At 47.6% G+C, this 17,000-nt stretch overlaps 2 protein-coding genes across 3 annotated transcripts in view; both read left to right on the top strand.

Moving 5' to 3' along the window:
* Window positions 1-11,171, top strand: part of DNMT1 (DNA methyltransferase 1) — a 67,010-nt gene extending 55,839 nt beyond the window's left edge. Inside the window, exon 40 of the mRNA XM_049876821.1 lies at window positions 11,079-11,171. Coding sequence (XP_049732778.1) covers window positions 11,079-11,086 — 8 coding nt within the window. The 3' untranslated portion in view covers window positions 11,087-11,171. The remainder of the gene's footprint in view (window positions 1-11,078) is intronic.
* A 51-nt stretch (window positions 11,172-11,222) lies between these two features.
* On the top strand, window positions 11,223-16,995 carry EIF3G (eukaryotic translation initiation factor 3 subunit G). Of its 2 annotated transcripts, none has more exons than XM_049876826.1 (11): window positions 11,223-11,316; window positions 11,455-11,501; window positions 12,052-12,135; window positions 12,249-12,337; window positions 12,488-12,547; window positions 14,027-14,131; window positions 14,225-14,414; window positions 15,983-16,090; window positions 16,209-16,345; window positions 16,431-16,537; window positions 16,864-16,995. In XM_049876826.1, exons 1-11 carry the CDS (start codon window positions 11,297-11,299, stop codon window positions 16,877-16,879), a joined length of 963 nt encoding a protein of 320 aa, XP_049732783.1. In that variant the 5' UTR covers window positions 11,223-11,296; the 3' UTR covers window positions 16,880-16,995. The 2 variants fall into 2 exon arrangements, with proteins under 2 accessions (XP_049732783.1, XP_049732782.1); XM_049876825.1 differs by having other exon boundaries at window positions 12,213-12,337.
* The last annotated feature ends 5 nt before the right edge of the window (window positions 16,996-17,000 follow it).

The following is a 17,000-nucleotide window of genomic DNA, read 5'->3' as shown; positions in this document are numbered from 1 at the left end:
CCTACAGTACACAGGACAGCCCCCACACCACAGAGAATGTTCCTATCCAAACACTAGTAGTGCTGAGGGTGAGGAACCCTAGTGTGGAATCACTAATCAACTGCGATGTGTTAATTGACGTGATGCGGTGAGAAGTAACACAGCGCCTCCCGGGGAGGGTTTGTGTCAAAAATGTTTCACCTCTAACGTCCGGTGTACAGGAAATGCAGCTAAAAGACCAACAGGAAACAGACAAGCCTAAGCAAGCGGTTGGATGGGCATCTAGCTCATCTCTTCATGCAACACGGGGTTAACGTAGGTGGGAAGCACTGCGTGGCCTGCACCAGACAAACCAGTGATAAAGGACATTCGGGGGTCAATTTGGGAAACTTAACCTTGGACCTCATATTGAGTGAAATGAAGGGATTACTGACTGTTTCCTGACTTTCTTAGTTGTGCTAAGGATGTTGTTGGCTATATAGGAAAATATTCCTCAGTGATGCATTCTGAAGCAGTTAGGGAGAAAAAGTCAGGGTATCTGTAATTTACTTTAAAACACATTAGCATTATTTAAAAAAAAATCCCCCAAGCCTGGTTCTGTTTCTTTACCATGGCTGCTTTCTTAGTGACCCTAAGGTGGTCCCCTCTCACCTCCTGAAGGAACAAGGCAGGAAGGAATTTCAAACCCTTTTCCTCAGTTTGGCCCACTGCCCTGCCAATTTTACCACACTGGCCCTTCTCTGTCCCTTCTTTGTCCCTTCCCCCATCAAAAGACATTCCTCAAAGGGCTTGCTCCCTGAGGCTTCCCTGCTTATGCCTGGGACTTCAGTTGTGTGTCTTTGGTCAAGTTAATGACCCTCTCTGAGCCTCATTTTCTTAGTCTGAGTAATGGGGAAGAAAATCTACCCCGTGAAGGTTCTGTGACTTTCTAGGAAAAGCCTAGCTGATGCCTAGCTGGGTGCCCTTAATAAGTAATAGAAAGAGGGGCCCTGAAGGTAGTTTAGGAGTAGATGGAAGGAGGGAAGCATTTTCTTTAATAAAAAATCATGAACTTTCACCAGACTTAATCGTCTGACTGAGACTAGAAGGACCCCAGAGGTCATGGTCCCCAGACCTTCTATTAACCCAAGACAGGAGCCATCCCCAAAGCCAACTCTTTAGACAGGGATTGGACTGGACTCTGGGATAGAAAATGATACTGGTGAGGAGTGAGCTTCTTGGATCAAGGAGACACATGAGACTATGTGGGCAGCTCCTGTCTGGAGGGCAGAGGAGGTCAGAAGCTGGCTGAATGGACATGGAAATAGAGGGTGGAGAGGAGTGTGCTGTCTCATTAGGGGGAGAGCAACTAGGAGTATATAGCGAGGTGTATGTAAATTTTTGTATGAGAGACTGACTTGATTTGTAAACTTTCACTTAAAGCACAATAAAAATTTTAAAAAAATGAGAAGTAAAGTTGAAAAAAAATTATGAACTTTCAAACATACTGATAAAACTCAAGAGTATAAGAAACATTCGCGTGCCTAGCATCCAGAATTGTTACTTGATGTTGAGTCAGCTCCGACTCAGGGTGATCTTATGCACAATGTAACAAAACACTGCCTAGCCCTGCACCATCTTCACAGTCATTGGTGTGCTTGAGTCCATTGTTGCGGCCACTGTGTATATTTTGAGTGCCTTCCAACCTAGAGGGCTCATCTTCTAGCACTGTATTGGACCATATTCTTTTGTGATACATAGGGTTTTCAATGGCTAACTTTCAGAAGTAGATCATCAGGGCTTTCTTCCTAGTCTAATTCTGAAAGCTCCACAGAAACCTGTCCACCATGGGTGACCCTGCTGGGGTTTGCAGTACCGGTAGCGTAGCTTCCAGCATCACAGCAACACACAAGCCAACACGGTATGACGGACTGACAGACAGGTGGTGGGGCACCCAGAATTAGCACGGTTTTATTTGCTTGAGGTTGTTTTTTAATGAAGTCAACATCGCACAACTAAAGGCGCCCCTGTGCCTCCCACATCTTCCTCTGCTTCCCCAGAAACAGCCACTTTCAGGATGTTGGCTTCTCCTTCCTGCCCATGTCTTTTTATACAGTTACTACATCTGTGTGTCCATAAACTTAGTATTTTCTGTCTAAAAATACTATGTAAATGATACTCTGCTGCACACATCTGCAACTCAGTTTTCTCCCTCAACCGTTTGGAGCTTTTAAACAAATGCCAGCTTTAAAAAAGTACAGTGAATAATCACAAAGCAAGCAAGATTAATGATCAACCTTGTTTCCACCTTTGTTTCGTGAGGAAGCCCGTCTAAGCACCTGGTCTTCTCCACAAGTGCCCATTATCACCGTATATGTTATCTGCTTTGTTCCAACTCACACGAAGCCATCTGCAAGCACCAAAGAAAAACTTGCATGAACAGCATTAGGACAACTATTGATTGAGCATCAACTCTACTCTGGTCATGGCTCTGGGGCTGGGCTGGTAGCATCAGGCAGACCATTATCCCTGCTTGCCTCATGAGTGGGGCGGGAGGGCGGACAGGCAGACCCCACAAGTGAATGAAGTGATGTTAGATGCATGGATAATGCACAGCTGCAGTAGAGTCGACTCCGACTCACGGTGACCTCATACACCACAGAATGTAACGTTGCTGATCCCGTGTCATCCTCACAATCACTGGGATGTCCGTCACTGCAGCTATCGTGCCAATCTGTCTCACCGAGGCCCTTCCTCACCCTTACCCGTTGCCTTCAAGTCCGTTCCGACTCCTAGCGACCCAATAAGACAGAGTAGAATTGCCCATAGATTTTCCAAGACTATAAGCCTTATGGAAACCCTGGTGGCATAGTGGTTAAGTGCTACTGCTGCTAACCAAAGGTCGGCAGTTCAGATCTGCCAGGCACTCCTTGGAAACTCTGTGGGGCAGTTCTGCTCTGTCCTATAGGGTCGCTGAGTCGGAATCGACTCGACGGCACTGGGTTTCGTTTGGTTTTTGGTTATAAGCCTTATAGAAGCAGACTGCCATGTCTTTCTCCCACAGAGCAGCTGGTGGGTTGAAACCACTGACCCTTGGGTTAGCGGGTGAACACTTAACCATTGCACCACCAGGGCTCCTTTCCTCACCTTTGGCCCTCTGTGTTACCCAGCATGGCGTCTTCCTCCAGCAATTGATCCCTCCTAATGATGTAAAAAAAAAAAAAAAAATTTTTTTTTTTTTAAATGATGTGTCCAAAGCAAGCAAGTTGGACAGGGTTCTGCTGTGATCCATAAGGATTTTATTGGCTCATTTTTTAAAGTAGATCACCAGGCCTTTCTTCCTAGTCTTAGTCTGGAAGCTCTGCTGGAGCCTCTCCACTATGGGTGCCCCCGCTGGTATCTGAAGTGCTGGTGGCATAGCTTCTAGCATCACAGCAACACACAAGCCAGTATAGCATGACAAACTGACAGAGGTTGTTTTAGATGATAAATGTTACAAGCAATAAAAAGAAGAGAATGGGGATGCAAGTACTCTAAATCTTGCCTTGTTCCTCTCCACTCAAACATGCTGTCGAGTCAACTCTGACTCATAGCGACCCCATAGGACAGAGTAGAACTGCCCCATAGGGTTTCCAAGGCTGTAATCTCTGCAGGAACAGACTGCCACATCTTTCTTCTGAGGAGCGGCTGGTGGGTTCGAACTGCCGACCCTTCTGTAAGCATCTGAGCACTTAAACACTGTGCCACCAGGCTCCATTGTTCCTCTCCAGATTTGCTTATTAAAGTGCATAGATCTGTGTGTGCAGCCGGGTTATTTTTTGTGTATACATTCACCTGTGTAACCACCACCCAGATCAAGATCTAGAACATCACAGCACCCAGGATGGCTGGGTGTGCCCTCCCAAATCAACTCCCACTCCTTGAGAGGTAATCACGGTTCTGAGTCTGTTGCTATAGATTGGTCTCACCTGTTTGAGAAGTTCACCTAACTGGAATCATACAGCATCCTTTTGTGTCTGCTTGTCTCGGTAGGTTGTTCTTTTTTATTGCTGTATAGTATTCCTATGTAGGGATGGAGCACCATTTGTTTATCCATTCACCTGCTGTTATGGACTGAATTGTGCCCCCTCCCCCAAAAAAAAATGAGTTGTAGGTGCTAACCCCTACAATACCCGTGGATGTTGATCCCATTTGGGAATAGGGTTTTCTTTGTTAGGTTAATGAGGCCATTTCAGTGTAGGTTGTGTCTTAGGCCAGTCACATCTGAGATATGAGAAGAGCAGATTAGGCACAGAGAAGCAAGCACCAAGGAGGGGAAAACGCATACCACGGGGAGAACTCCAAAGAACACCAGAGAAGCTGAGACAAGGATCTTCCCCCGGGGCAGACAGAGAAAGCCTTCCCCTAGAGCTGGCGCCCTGAATTTGAACTTCTAGCCTCCTAAACTGTGAGAAAATAAATTTGTCTGTTAAAGGCACTCAATTGTGGGATTTCTGTCATAGCAGCACTAAGAAACTAAGACACCAGCTGATGAACTTTGAGTTGTTTCCAGCTGTTGCCCACTGTGAATAAAGCTGCTATGAAGGCTTGTGTACATATTTTAGCGCGTGGCTTTCTGTGGATATCTGCTTTATTCCTTTGGAGAATAGCTAAAAGAATTCCACATTGTGAGATCTAGATAAAAGCCCATTGCTGTCAATTCTGACTCACAGTGACCTTACAGGACAGAATAGAACTACCCCATAAGCTTTCCAAGGCTGTAATCTTTACAGAAGCAGACGGCCGCATCTTCCTCCTGAGGAGTGGCTGGTGGGTTCGAACTGCCAGCTAATCGGTTAGCAGCTGGGTGCTTAACCACTGCACCACTAGGGCTCCTTGAGATGTAGATAATCCCCTTTAAACTGCTGCAGCTTCCAGTGAATGGCTCCGTGCACCTGTCCTCATTCGCCTACTGATGAGTCTTCCAGGGTTTGTCCTGCCGATGTCCTGTGAAGACTGGATGTGAAAGAATGTCGGTGCCATAAAGACGGGTTGCTGGGGGGCATGGGGGCTTTTTTCCCCCATCCACCCTTAGACTCTGTCTTCTCCCACTGTCCTATCTCCCTTGGGCCCTCTTTTACTTTTCCTTTGGAAATACCTGACTTTTTGTAAAAACAATGCATGCTCAGTGTGTAAGAAAGATTCCATACAAAAAAGAAGTAAAGATGAGGCCAAATCAAAACACCTGAATATGAATGTCCATTGGCTGGAGGCAATGGCATGAAACACTATACAAAACCAGTTACCACTGGGGTGATTCCAGCTCATGAGACCCCACATGGTCAGAGTAGAACTCCATAGAGTTTTCCCCTTTAGATTTTTTTTTTCTGTTGTTGAAAATATACACGGCTAAACAAACACCAGTTCAACAATTTCTACACGTACAATTCAGTGACATTGATTACATTCTTCATATTGTACAACCATTCTCACCTTCCATTTCTGAATCGTACCTCTCCCATTAACATAAATTCACTCCCTTGTAAACTTCCTAGCCTTATCAGTTTCTGTTGTCAGTTTAAATCCCATATAGATATGTAAAAATTGTGTGGGGAAGTGTCTGACCTCCTCCAACTTCATGAGGAGGAAGGAGAATCACCATCAACAGCCCAAGGATGATTCCTATGAGGCAGGGGTCACACATGCCTCCTTTCTCCGCCATCTTTACCAACTCTGACACCAACCATCCCTCCCACGGCACTCTCTACTGGGCTCGATAATTCACTGCAGTGGCCGCATACAACTCACAGACCATACAATTATGGGGTTTATTAGGGAAGTTAACAGTTACAATTCAGTCTCAGGAACACGTAAAACAGTTCTTCCATCAGGATAGCCTCTTCCCCACCATGCTCGCAAACACGCACCTCCCTGGCCCTCAGTCTCTGACCAAAGGCACTCAGTTTACTCTCTCTCGGGGCTGGGAAGTCCACCATGCCGTTTCCTGCTGCTGAGTCTCTCCATCCTCGGTAGTGGGCCCCTCCTCTCTGCCCTGGAATTGGCTCTTTTAAGGCAAAACTGACCAATCCCCTTGGTAGGCCACTTACCCTATCACACAACCACCTGGGTGGGAGTTAGAGGACCAGGGCTAGAAAGCCACAATCACCACAAGAACATGATGCTCAAGGCCAACAGTCTTTACTAATTAAGCAGAACTATTGTTTGGCTTAAAGAAGACTTTAGGGGGTAACTTGGGTTTGAGATTTAAAGATGATCTCAAAGCAATAGTTTCAGGGGTTCACCCAGCCTCAATGGCTCCAGAAAATCTAGATTCCATGAGAATTTTAAATTCTGTTATGCATTTCCCTCCCCCCTTTCAATCAGGATTCTTCTATAGAATCTTTGATCAAAATGTTCAGTAATGATAGCTGGGCACCATGAGCCATAGAGTTTCCAATTGCTGATTTTTCAGAAGTAGATTGCCAGACCTTTCTTCCAGGGTACCTCTGTGTGAATTCTAACCACCAACCTTTCAGTCAGCAGCTGAGTGCTTAATTGTTTGCACCACCCAGGAACTCCACAGAACACTACAAAAAAAAAAATCCAAACTAGTTGGGACTCCTTGGAACACTATTTAAAAAATTAAAAAATGTTGTTGTCGAGTCAATCCCAACTCACAGTGGCCCTATAGGACAGAGTAGAACTACCCCTAGGGTTTCCAAGGCTATAATCTTTATGGAAGCAGATTGCCACATCTTTCTCCCATGGAGCAGCTGGTTAGTTCAAACCACTGACCTTTTAGTTTGCAGCCGAGCGCTTAACTGTTGCCACCAGGGCTCCTTGAAATACTATACGAGGTTAAAATAAAATAGAAAAGTGGAAGTGCGTGCAAATGCAATAAAAAGAGAAAGCATATGCATGAGCGTGGCAAAGCCCAAATTCAGGGGGTGGTTACTTCTCGAGGGTGTTGTTGTTAGGTGCTGTGAGTCGCTTCCAACTCAGAGTGACCCTGTGTACAACAGAACAAAACACTGCCCAGTCCTGCACCACCCTCACAATCATTATGCTTGAGCCCATTGTTGCAGCCACTATGTCATTGAGGGTCTTCCTCCTTTTCCCTGACCCTCTACCTTACCAAGCATGATGCTCTTCTCCAGGGACTGGTCCCTCATCATAACATGTCCAAAGTACATGAGACAAAGTTTCATCACTCTTGCTTCTAAGGAGCATTCTGGCTATACTTCTTCCAAGACAGATTTGTTTACTCTTCTGGCAGTCTGTGGTATATTCAATATTCTTTGCCAACACCATAATTCAAATGCCTCAATTCTTCTTCAGTCTTCTTTATTCATTATCCAGCTTTTGCATGCATATGAGGCGACTGAAAGTACCATGGCTTGGGTCAGGCACACCTTAGTCCTCAAAGTGACATCTTTGCTTTTGAACACCTTACAGAGGTCTTTTGCAGCCCATTTATCCAGTGCAATACATCGTTTGATTTCTTGACTGCTGCTTCCATGGGCGTTGATTGCGGATCCAAGTAAAATGAAATCCTTAACAACTTCAATCTTCTCTCCATTTATCATGATGTTGCTTATTGGCCCAGTTGTGAAGATTTTTGTTTTATCTATGTTGAGGTGTAATCCATACTGAAGGCTCTAGTCTTTGACCTTCAAAGTAGTGCTTCAAGTCCTCTTTGCTTTCAGTGAGCAAGGTTGCTTCGTCTGCATATGGCAGGTTGTTAATGTAATCCTGATGCCCTGTTCTTCTTCAAATAGTCCAGCTTCTAGGATTATCTGCTCAGCATACAGACTGAATAGGCATGAGGAAAGGATACAGCCCTGACACACACCTTTCCCAATTTTAAAGCAAGCAGTATCCCTTTGTTCTGTTCGAACAATTGCTTGTTGGTCCACGTACAGGTTCCGCATGAGCACAATTAAAGCGTTTTAGAATTCCCAGTCTTAGCAATGTTATTCATTGGGAAGGTAACGTGAGGTAAATGTGACAATGGAGGGTGGCAGAAGGAGCTTCAACTGCACTTGTAATGTTTGATTCCTTTTATAGTGATTTGTTGCCTAATACTTTTCTGTATGCCTAAAATACTTAAAAAAAAAAATTAAGTCACAAAACACCCGGATAGCACCCATGTTCAGTGGCTAGCTACTTCTAGACAACTCTAGACCCGTTGCCATCGAGTCGATTCCAATTCATAATGATCCTATAGGACAAAGTAGAGCTGTCCCATAGGGTTTCCAAGGAGTGGCTGATGGATTAGAACTGTCAACCTTTTGGTTAGCAGCCAAGCTCTTAACCATTGTGCCACCAGGCAACTCTGTGTATCCACAGATGCACACAATTTTACCTCCAGGGGTGGTGCTTGTATGGATGGGCCAACATTTAACTAGTTCCTTATTAATGATGCTTGGAAAGTTTTCAATTTTCCAATCCTTTAAGCCACTCTGTGTTGAACATCCTCTTATGGGCAATTTAATGCACTGCGTGCATATTTCCTTAGGTCATCCCTGACCGGAGAATGCAAGATGTGGATACACAAAATATATAAAAAAATATATTACCTCATGTATATATTACATAAATATATATTAATATTAAAAAACCAAACCCGTTGCTGTTCAGTCAATTCTGACTCACAGCAATGCTACAGGACAGAGTAGAACTGCCCCATAGGGTTTCCAAGGAGCAACTGATGGATTTGAACTGCTGGCCTTTTGGTTAGCAGCCAAACACTTAACCACTGCACCACCAAGGCCCCACATATATATGTGTATGTGTGTATATATGTATATAAACTTGTTGCTGTTGAGTCAATTCCAACTCATAGTGACACCATGTAGACCCAGAGTAGAGCTTCTCTGCAGGATTTTTGTGGCTGTAATATTTATGAAAGTAGATCCCCAAGCCTTTCTTTCACAGCACCGCTGAGTGGTTTCGAACTGTCGAGTGCAAACCTTTCATGCCACTTTATATTAATATATATAATTAATATATACAAAAACAAGAGCATTGCCGTCGAGTCAATTCCAACTCATAGCGACCCTACAGGACAGAGCAGAACTGCCCCATAGGGTTTCCAAGGAGCAGATGGTGGATTCAAACCATCTGACCTTTAGGTTAGCAGCTGAGCCCTTAACCACTGTTCCACCAGGGCTCCATATTAATATATTAAGTATATAAAATAAATAATTTTACATTCATGTATATAATTATTTGTATTTAAACCAAAGCAGTATATACACATGGTAAAAAGTCTAAATACAGCAGAAAAGTGCAAAAGTAAGCTTTCCTCCCCTGCTGCCTTCCTCCAAAAGCATCCCTCAGCGACAGTTTCTGAAATTTCCTTCCAGAAAGTGGTTTGCATATACTTGCATATCTATGTCCTATTAAAGAATTATAGAAATTGGATCATGTAACATAAGCCATTCTACATCTTGTCCCCACCCTCCTTGTCTCAGAGATTTGTTTTTACACGAACACAAATGTATCTGCCTCTTTAAAGACTACCCAGCATTTCATAGATTATGGCTAGTGTATCACAATCTATTTAACCAGCCCCTATGGGCTTTTATGTTATGGGTGGACACATAGGCGTTTCCAGTTTTTGCCATCATGAACAATTCTGCACAGACATCTTGTTCGTGCATCTTCGCGTGCTTTTACGAAATTTACTCATGAGTTGAATTATTAACTGGCTGAAAGGAAAATGCATATGTGCCTTTTTAAGTTTTGAGAGATGTTGTCATGTGGATGGACAGATGTATGCACTCCAAAGAGCTTGCATATTTTCATCCCCACCGCCAATTGTGTGTGAGTGTCTGTTTCCTTTACCACCACTGCATAATATCGCATTTAAAAAGTTTTGCCCATCTCCTGCGTTGTTTGGATTTTGCATTTCTTGGAGTAAATTTGAGTAAGTTTCTACAAGTGTTTATTGGCCCTTTGTACAAACTTTATATCTTCATCCATATGGCCAGATCACCCTCCTGAAGGGCTGGACCCACACACCCCTCTTTCTTTGATTCACTTTCCCAGCCTCCTCCCTCCTCTTCTGATATTTTGTTTCCTCCCAATCCACCCTCCACAGGCTTCCAGCATAATCTTTCTCACAAGAAAATTTGTTCACATTGGGCTGGCACTCAGTTTGACTTCACCCATACCCCACAGCCCACAGGATAAAAAGCCCAAACTCCTTAGTTTGGGAAGGCCTTTAAGACTGGGTTTCCACCTGTCCCCCAATCCCTATTATAGAGCACTTACTATGTGCAGACACCTTGTGGGTGGGTGCAGGGAGCCAGAGGGGGACAAAGCAAGGAAACGTCTACTTTTTGTAGGTGAAATTCTAGAGCAGCATTTCTTGACCTTTTTTTCTTTATCATCCACTATGGAAAAAAGTTAAATTATTTTAAAATTTAATTAAAATCAATTACTTAAATCATTTCCAATTTAAATGACATTTAAGTTATCCCTAATGATAGAAATGAGGGATAAAATAGAAAGTCAGCAAAAAAAAAAAAAGGAAGCCCCTCAACGAGATGGATTGACACAGTGGCTGCAACAATGGGCTCAAGCTATTGTAAGGATGGCACAGGGTTTCTATAGGTCCGAACCTACTCAAGGGCACCTAACAACGATAGAAATTACTTAGGAATAAGATTTTGCCTGGTAGAGTTGGGTTTAAAACCCATTGCCATCGAGTCGATTCCGACTTATAGCGACCGTATATGGCCACAAACCATTTTGATTTCTAAGGCTTTTTACTCCTGAGTCAAATTTTCATCTCCTTGGGGGTGCTATTTCTTCGTTGAGAAGACACATTCTAGAGGGATAAGCAAGTAAATAAACTGATTATATCAGAGAGCTAAGACTGCTACACAGAAAATAAGGAAGAGTGGTTGAGGAAACCTAATCACCCCAGTTAGGAAAACCCTCCCCAGACAAGGAAGAACAGCGCAAGCAAAGGGAATGTCTAAGGCAAAGGCCCTCTCACCATTCTAAGCCTTGTTTTTTTTCAGCAACAAAATAGAAATGATAATTTCTTACTCACGGTGCTTGACCCACAGTAAACGTTAAATGAATGTTTTTTTTGTTGTTATTATTTAAATTTTTCATTGTATTAACAGGTAAATGAGATAAGCCCTGAGATGAGCCTTTGCCCCAGCCTGGCTCCTGCTAGGTACCACCGTCCAGGGGCTCATGCAGTCGGCGTCTCCGCCTCCTTCCGCAGGAGGCGCTGTGGGAGAAGCGGCAGGGTTGCTCTAGGCGGCGGAACCGGAAGTCTTGTTCTCCTTCCACTTCCGCTCTCTGGCCCGGGTTCGGACTGCGTGGATAAGGGTTTGAAATGCCGACCGGAGAGTTTGAGTGAGTCTGGGGCTCGCGGATGGGGACCAAGAGGGACAGCTTGGAGGTTCTGGGGAGTTTCATGGGGGTTGGATGCGCCGAGGCGTCGGGGACCGACATCGCCGACCCCACTCTTCCCCCGTAAACTTGTTCCCGCAGTTCGAAGCCCAGCTGGGCCGACCAGGTGGAAGAGGAGGGAGAGGACGGTGAGTACTGTTACCCGGCTCGCCCTGTTACCGCTGCCAGCCCCCAGCCCGATCACTACCTTCTGCTCCAGTCCTCTCCCCTCCGCCCCCGTGTCACCGCGGTCGGACCCCACGTTCCGCATCACGACCCACCCCTACTCCCGCGCCGTCCTGATCGAGGCCAGCCTCCTGCCACCTTCTGGTGTTCACTGTGGCTAGTCCCCCGTCCTCCCATGCCACTGCCCAAGCGTCTTCACAGCTGCTCCCATGCTCCACACCCAGTCCCCTGAGCCTTTGTACTAGCTCGTGGGGGTCTTTCTGGCCTGCCTCCACCTTCATGCCAGGGTCGTAGGGCTTAGTTGCTGGACTCTACTCCGGCCCAGGGATCTTTACCTCCTGCCACTTCCCGAGGTTAACACAACTGGCACCTGCACGACTGCCCTAAGGTACTTCTTGCCCAGTTTTCTGCTCTCCTCAGCTCCTGCTATGGGTATCATCCCAAAGGCCCTTCCATCTCATCTTGGGGCTTCGACCCTTCTAACTGATCCCTCCTCCCTACACACTCTCACAGACAAATGCGTCACCAGCGAGCTCCTCAAGGGGATCCCTCTGGCCACTGGTGACACCAGCCCAGAGCCTGAGCTTCTGCCAGGAGGTGAGTGATGACCTTCACTCTGTTACTGGACTGGATCCCTTCAGAACTCCCTGCCCATCCTGGTCTCCGTTTCCCAGGGCTTGGCTCCCCTCACCACTCCTCCTCTCTCCCAGCTCCACTGCCGCCTCCTAAGGAGGTCATTAATGGAAACATCAAGACAGTGACTGAGTACAAGATAGATGAGGATGGCAAGAAGTTGAAGGTGAGGCTGGGGGAGGGGTTGGGTGCCCTAGTGGTTGGGGACATGGACTGGGATAAGGTGGTGTATGGGGACAGGGTTGGTGAGGAAGATCCTCTGGCCCCAGGAGCCTTGGGACACAAGAAATCCAGCCCTCTACCTTGCTGTCCACAGATTGTACGCACCTTCAGGATTGAGACCCGGAAGGCCTCAAAGGCTGTCGCGAGGAGGAAGGTGAGACCCTCCTCCCCGTCTTTGGAGCTACGTCAGGCCTGATCCAGAGGGACTGGGAGACCTTTTTCCCAGTGCCTTTGCTTCCTGTGGTGGGGTTTAATTGTTTTTACTGAAGCAGAACTGAGGCCTAGGAGTGTTTGCACTCACTTGGGGCCTTGAAAAGTCCAGGGAGCAGGAGGGGGTGTGGTTAGATTTTTATTCCTTTTGGCTTGTCTACCTGGAGGAAAAGAGCCAAGCCATTCTCTGAGGTGGTCAAAGCATCTCCTGTTTACTAGACAAAGTGCTTCTGGAAGAAGTGATAACAATAAATACGATTTTCTGAGCACTTTCTCTGTGTTAGACTCCATGCCAAGTGCTTTGCAGGGAGCATTTTTTTCTTTTTCTTTTTTTATTGTGCTTCAGGTAAAATTTTACAGCTCAAGATAGTTTTTCATTCAGAAAGAATTTTTTTTTTTTTTAATTTTAGGTGAAGGTTTACAGACCTAACTAGTTTTTCATTAAATAGTACACATATTGTTTTATGACATTAGTTAACAATGTCATGATATGTCAACACTCTCCCTTCTCAACCTTAGGTTCCCTATTACCAGCTTTCCTGTCCCCTCCTGTCTTCTAGTCCTTGCCCCTGGGCTGTTGTGCCCCTTTAGTCTTGTTTTGTTTTATGGGCCTGCCTCATCTTTGGCTGAAGGGGTGAACCTTGGAAATGACTTCATTACTGAGCTAAAAAGGTATCTGGGGGCCATACTCTCAGAGTTTCTTCAGCCTGTATCAGGCCAGTAAGTCTGGCCTTTTTTATGAGTTAGAATTTTGTTCTACATTTTTCTCCAGCTCTCTCCAGCACCCTCTATTGTGATCCCTGTCAGAGCAATCAGTGATGGTAGCTGGACACCATCTAGTTGTACTGGACTCAGTCTAGTGGAGGCTGTGGTAGATGTGGTCCATTAGTCCTTTGGACTAATTTTTCCCTTGTGTCTTTAGTTTTCTTCATTCTTCCGGGGAGTATTTTTTTCTTTGGTCCCCATAGCAACCATTTGTGGTCCCCAATTTATAGGGCAGGAAGCTAAGGCTCAGGTTAACTAGCTCAAGGCCCCTCGTGGCCTGGGTGACACCTGGCCCCTTCCCCCCTGCTCTGAACCATTTTTGAGTGCTGCCGCTCCCCAGCATGAGCGAGTTTGAAGTCCACCAGCCCACCCAGGCCCCAGCAGGACTTGTCTGCTCTGCAGCTCTTTCCCAGTCGGAGCTTCTGTTTTTATCGTCTGGAACATGGGGCTGAGAGCTGCGCCTGCCTCCTGGAGCTAGTGTGATGCCAGGGGCTGGCATGCACTCAGGAAATAGGAACTGTTGTTATTGCCATGGGGAGGGCACTTGGGGGGATGGAGAATGGGGGGTTCAAGGCCCAGATTCCCTGGGGGTAGGTGTTCTAGGGCTGGCTGCCAGTGTAGGACCGCTGACCTGTCTCCCATCCTGCCCTGAGCCCAGAACTGGAAGAAGTTTGGGAACTCAGAGTTTGACCCACCAGGGCCCAATGTGGCTACCACCACAGTCAGCGACGACGTCTCCATGACGTTCATCACCAGCAAAGAGGTAAGTGGGCAACAGAATGGGGCTGGTGCACAGAGTGGTGGTGGCAGGGGTATGACAGCCACCCTCTGAGTTGTCTCCCTCTACCCCTGCCAGGACCTGAACTGCCAGGAGGAGGAGGACCCAATGAACAAGCTAAAGGGCCAGAAGATCGTGTCCTGCCGCATCTGCAAGGGTGACCACTGGACCACCCGCTGCCCCTACAAGGACACACTGGGGCCCATGCAGAAGGAGCTGGCCGAGCAGCTGGGCCTGTCCACTGGCGAGAAGGAGAAGCTGCCTGGAGGTGCTGGGGCTGGGGATGCGGCTGGCAGGCCGGGATGAGGGGAGGCTGGGCCGTCACTTGCTGTCGGGCCATCACTTGCTGTCTGACCATCAGCTATCCCCTCACTGTTGTCACGTGACAGTGTCGGCACCACAAGGCAGTGGCCACAGGTGGTGTTTGTGCAGGGAGTGGGGTGTGAGTGTGCGAGGCTGATCAGATGGGTGCTGTGAGTGCCAAGGATGGGTGCTTGTCTCTCCTTGGTAGAGGGTGTGAGTGTGCATGCTCTTTTTTTTGTTTGTTTTTTTCCTTTTTTAAATTTTTATTGTGCTTTTAAGTGAAAGTTTACAAATCAGGTCAGTCTCTCATACAAAAATTTACGTACACCTTGCTATATACTCCTAGTTGCTCTTCCCCTAATGAGACAGCACACTCCTTCTCTCCACCCTCTATTTCCGTGTCCATTCAGCCAGCTTCTGTCCCCCTCTGCCTTCTCATCTCTCCTCCAGACAGGAGCTGCCCACATAGTCACATGTGTCTACTTCATTCAAGAAGTTCAGTCCTCACCAGTATTGTTTTCTATCCTATAAAAAATAGTCCAATTCCCGTCTGAGGAGTTGGCTTTGGGAATGGTTCCTGTCTTGGGCTAACGGAAGGTCTGGGGACCATGACCTCTGAGGTCTTTCTAGTCTCAGTCAGACCATTAAGTCTGGTCTTTTCATGAGAATTTGAGGTCTACATCCCACTGCTCCCCTGCTCCCTCGGGTTCTCTGTTGTGTTCCCTGCCAGGGCAGTCACCAGTTACAGCTGGGCACCGTCAAGTTCTTCTGGTCTCAGGCTGATGTAGTCTCTGGTTTATGTGGCCCTTTCTGTCTCTTGGGCTTGTAATTACCTTGTGTCTTTGGTGTTCTTCGTGCTCCTTTGGTCCAGGTGGATTGAGACCAATTGATGCATCTTAGATGGCCGCTTGCTAGCGTTGAAGACCCCAGAGAGTGTGCGTGCTCTTAATGTGCACGCCCGTGCGTGTGTTTGTAACCACACCAGGTGGTTGTCTCCTGCATGTGTGAGACTTGCCAACTCTGGTTCTGCTGGCAACTTAACGCCTGTGCTGACCTGATTGTGTCTGTGTCTGTCTACCAGATGTATGTGTGCGTGTGTGTGTGCGTGTGTGCACTCACGTGTATCTGCAGTATGTGTCCTTCAGTGTGTCTGTGGCATGATTTGCCGATGGTGACCTTGTGTCCGGACAGCTCTTTATCGGGACTTAGGTGTGAGGTACACTCACCTGCCATGTGTATAGGGCCTCTGAGGTGTGTGACACTGGGCACCTCGGACCGTGCCTGCCCCTGTGGGTTCTTGCTCTGTCAGTGTTGCTGGCAGGATGCTTAAATGGTGTCTGCTTCCTGAATGTGGCCTTGGTGTCATCATGGCAGCTGCAGCTCTGGGCCTCAAAGGGACCAGTCCGGATGTTTATGGCTTGGCAAGCAGTGCCTGAGCTGGGTCAGGGCCTGAGCTGCCAGCACCCTGGGCAGGTCTGTCCCTCCTTCTGCGCCAGGGTGGGGCCTTCCCCTGACCGTGGTTTTGATCTCCAGAGCTGGAGCCTGTGCAGGCCACCCAGAGCAAGACAGGGAAATACGTGCCGCCAAGCCTACGGGATGGGGCCAGCCGCCGTGGGGAGTCCATGCAGCCCAACCGCAGAGGTGAGTGAGGGGGCACCTGACGCCGGCTGGGCGGGCATCTCCTCTCACCCTGTAATTATCCTGTGTGTGGGGCCGGGTGTGGCTTTCCCCTGAGAGCTGCCTCTCCTTGCCTGCCTAGCCGATGACAATGCCACCATCCGCGTCACCAACCTGTCTGAGGACACACGGGAGACCGACCTGCAGGAACTCTTTCGGCCCTTTGGCTCCATCTCCCGCATCTACCTGGCGAAGGACAAGACCACCGGCCAGTCCAAGGTGGGCTGGTGGCCATGGGGGTGGGCGGCGGGGTCATCTGTCTCAGCTCAGCCCTGAGCATGCCTGACTTTGTTCTCTCCCCCAGGGCTTTGCCTTCATCAGCTTCCACCGCCGCGAGGATGCTGCCCGCGCTATTGCTGGGGTGTCCGGCTTTGGATACGACCACCTCATCCTCAACGTTGAGTGGGCCAAGTAAGGCCCCTGCCTGACCTACCTTCCCCATTCTCTCACCCCAACTTTGTCACAGTAATGGGTCCTGCTCTGACTTCATTATTGGCATGGCCTGTTTGTGTTGAGGCTGTTTGTCAGCCTTTTGATTTTACAGAGGGGCACAAGGCACGAAGTGGTCAGCCCAGGGCCAGGCCAGGCTTGTAACCCGTCAGTCTGGCTCCTGCACTGTGCCTGTCCCTACTGCCCCACGCCCCAACACCAGTCTGTGTGATGGATCTTGGGATTCCTTTGGGGGTCCACAGCCCCCACACTTGCCCTCCTTAACCACCTCTTCTCTCCCTTTCTAGGCCATCCACCAACTAAGCCAGCTGCCACCATGGCTGCTGCTCAAGCCCTGGCCTCAGGACACCCAGCAACAGGAGGTGGCTTTCAAGAGCAGGACTCCAGGAGCAATAAAAAAAGGCTTATATCACCCTTCACATGC

Source organism: Elephas maximus, chromosome 3, assembly GCF_024166365.1.
Source record: "Elephas maximus indicus isolate mEleMax1 chromosome 3, mEleMax1 primary haplotype, whole genome shotgun sequence".
Classification (NCBI taxonomy): domain Eukaryota; kingdom Metazoa; phylum Chordata; class Mammalia; order Proboscidea; family Elephantidae; genus Elephas; species Elephas maximus.
Note: the sequence above shows the minus strand (reverse complement) of the source record. Positions and strands in the feature narration are given on the sequence as shown.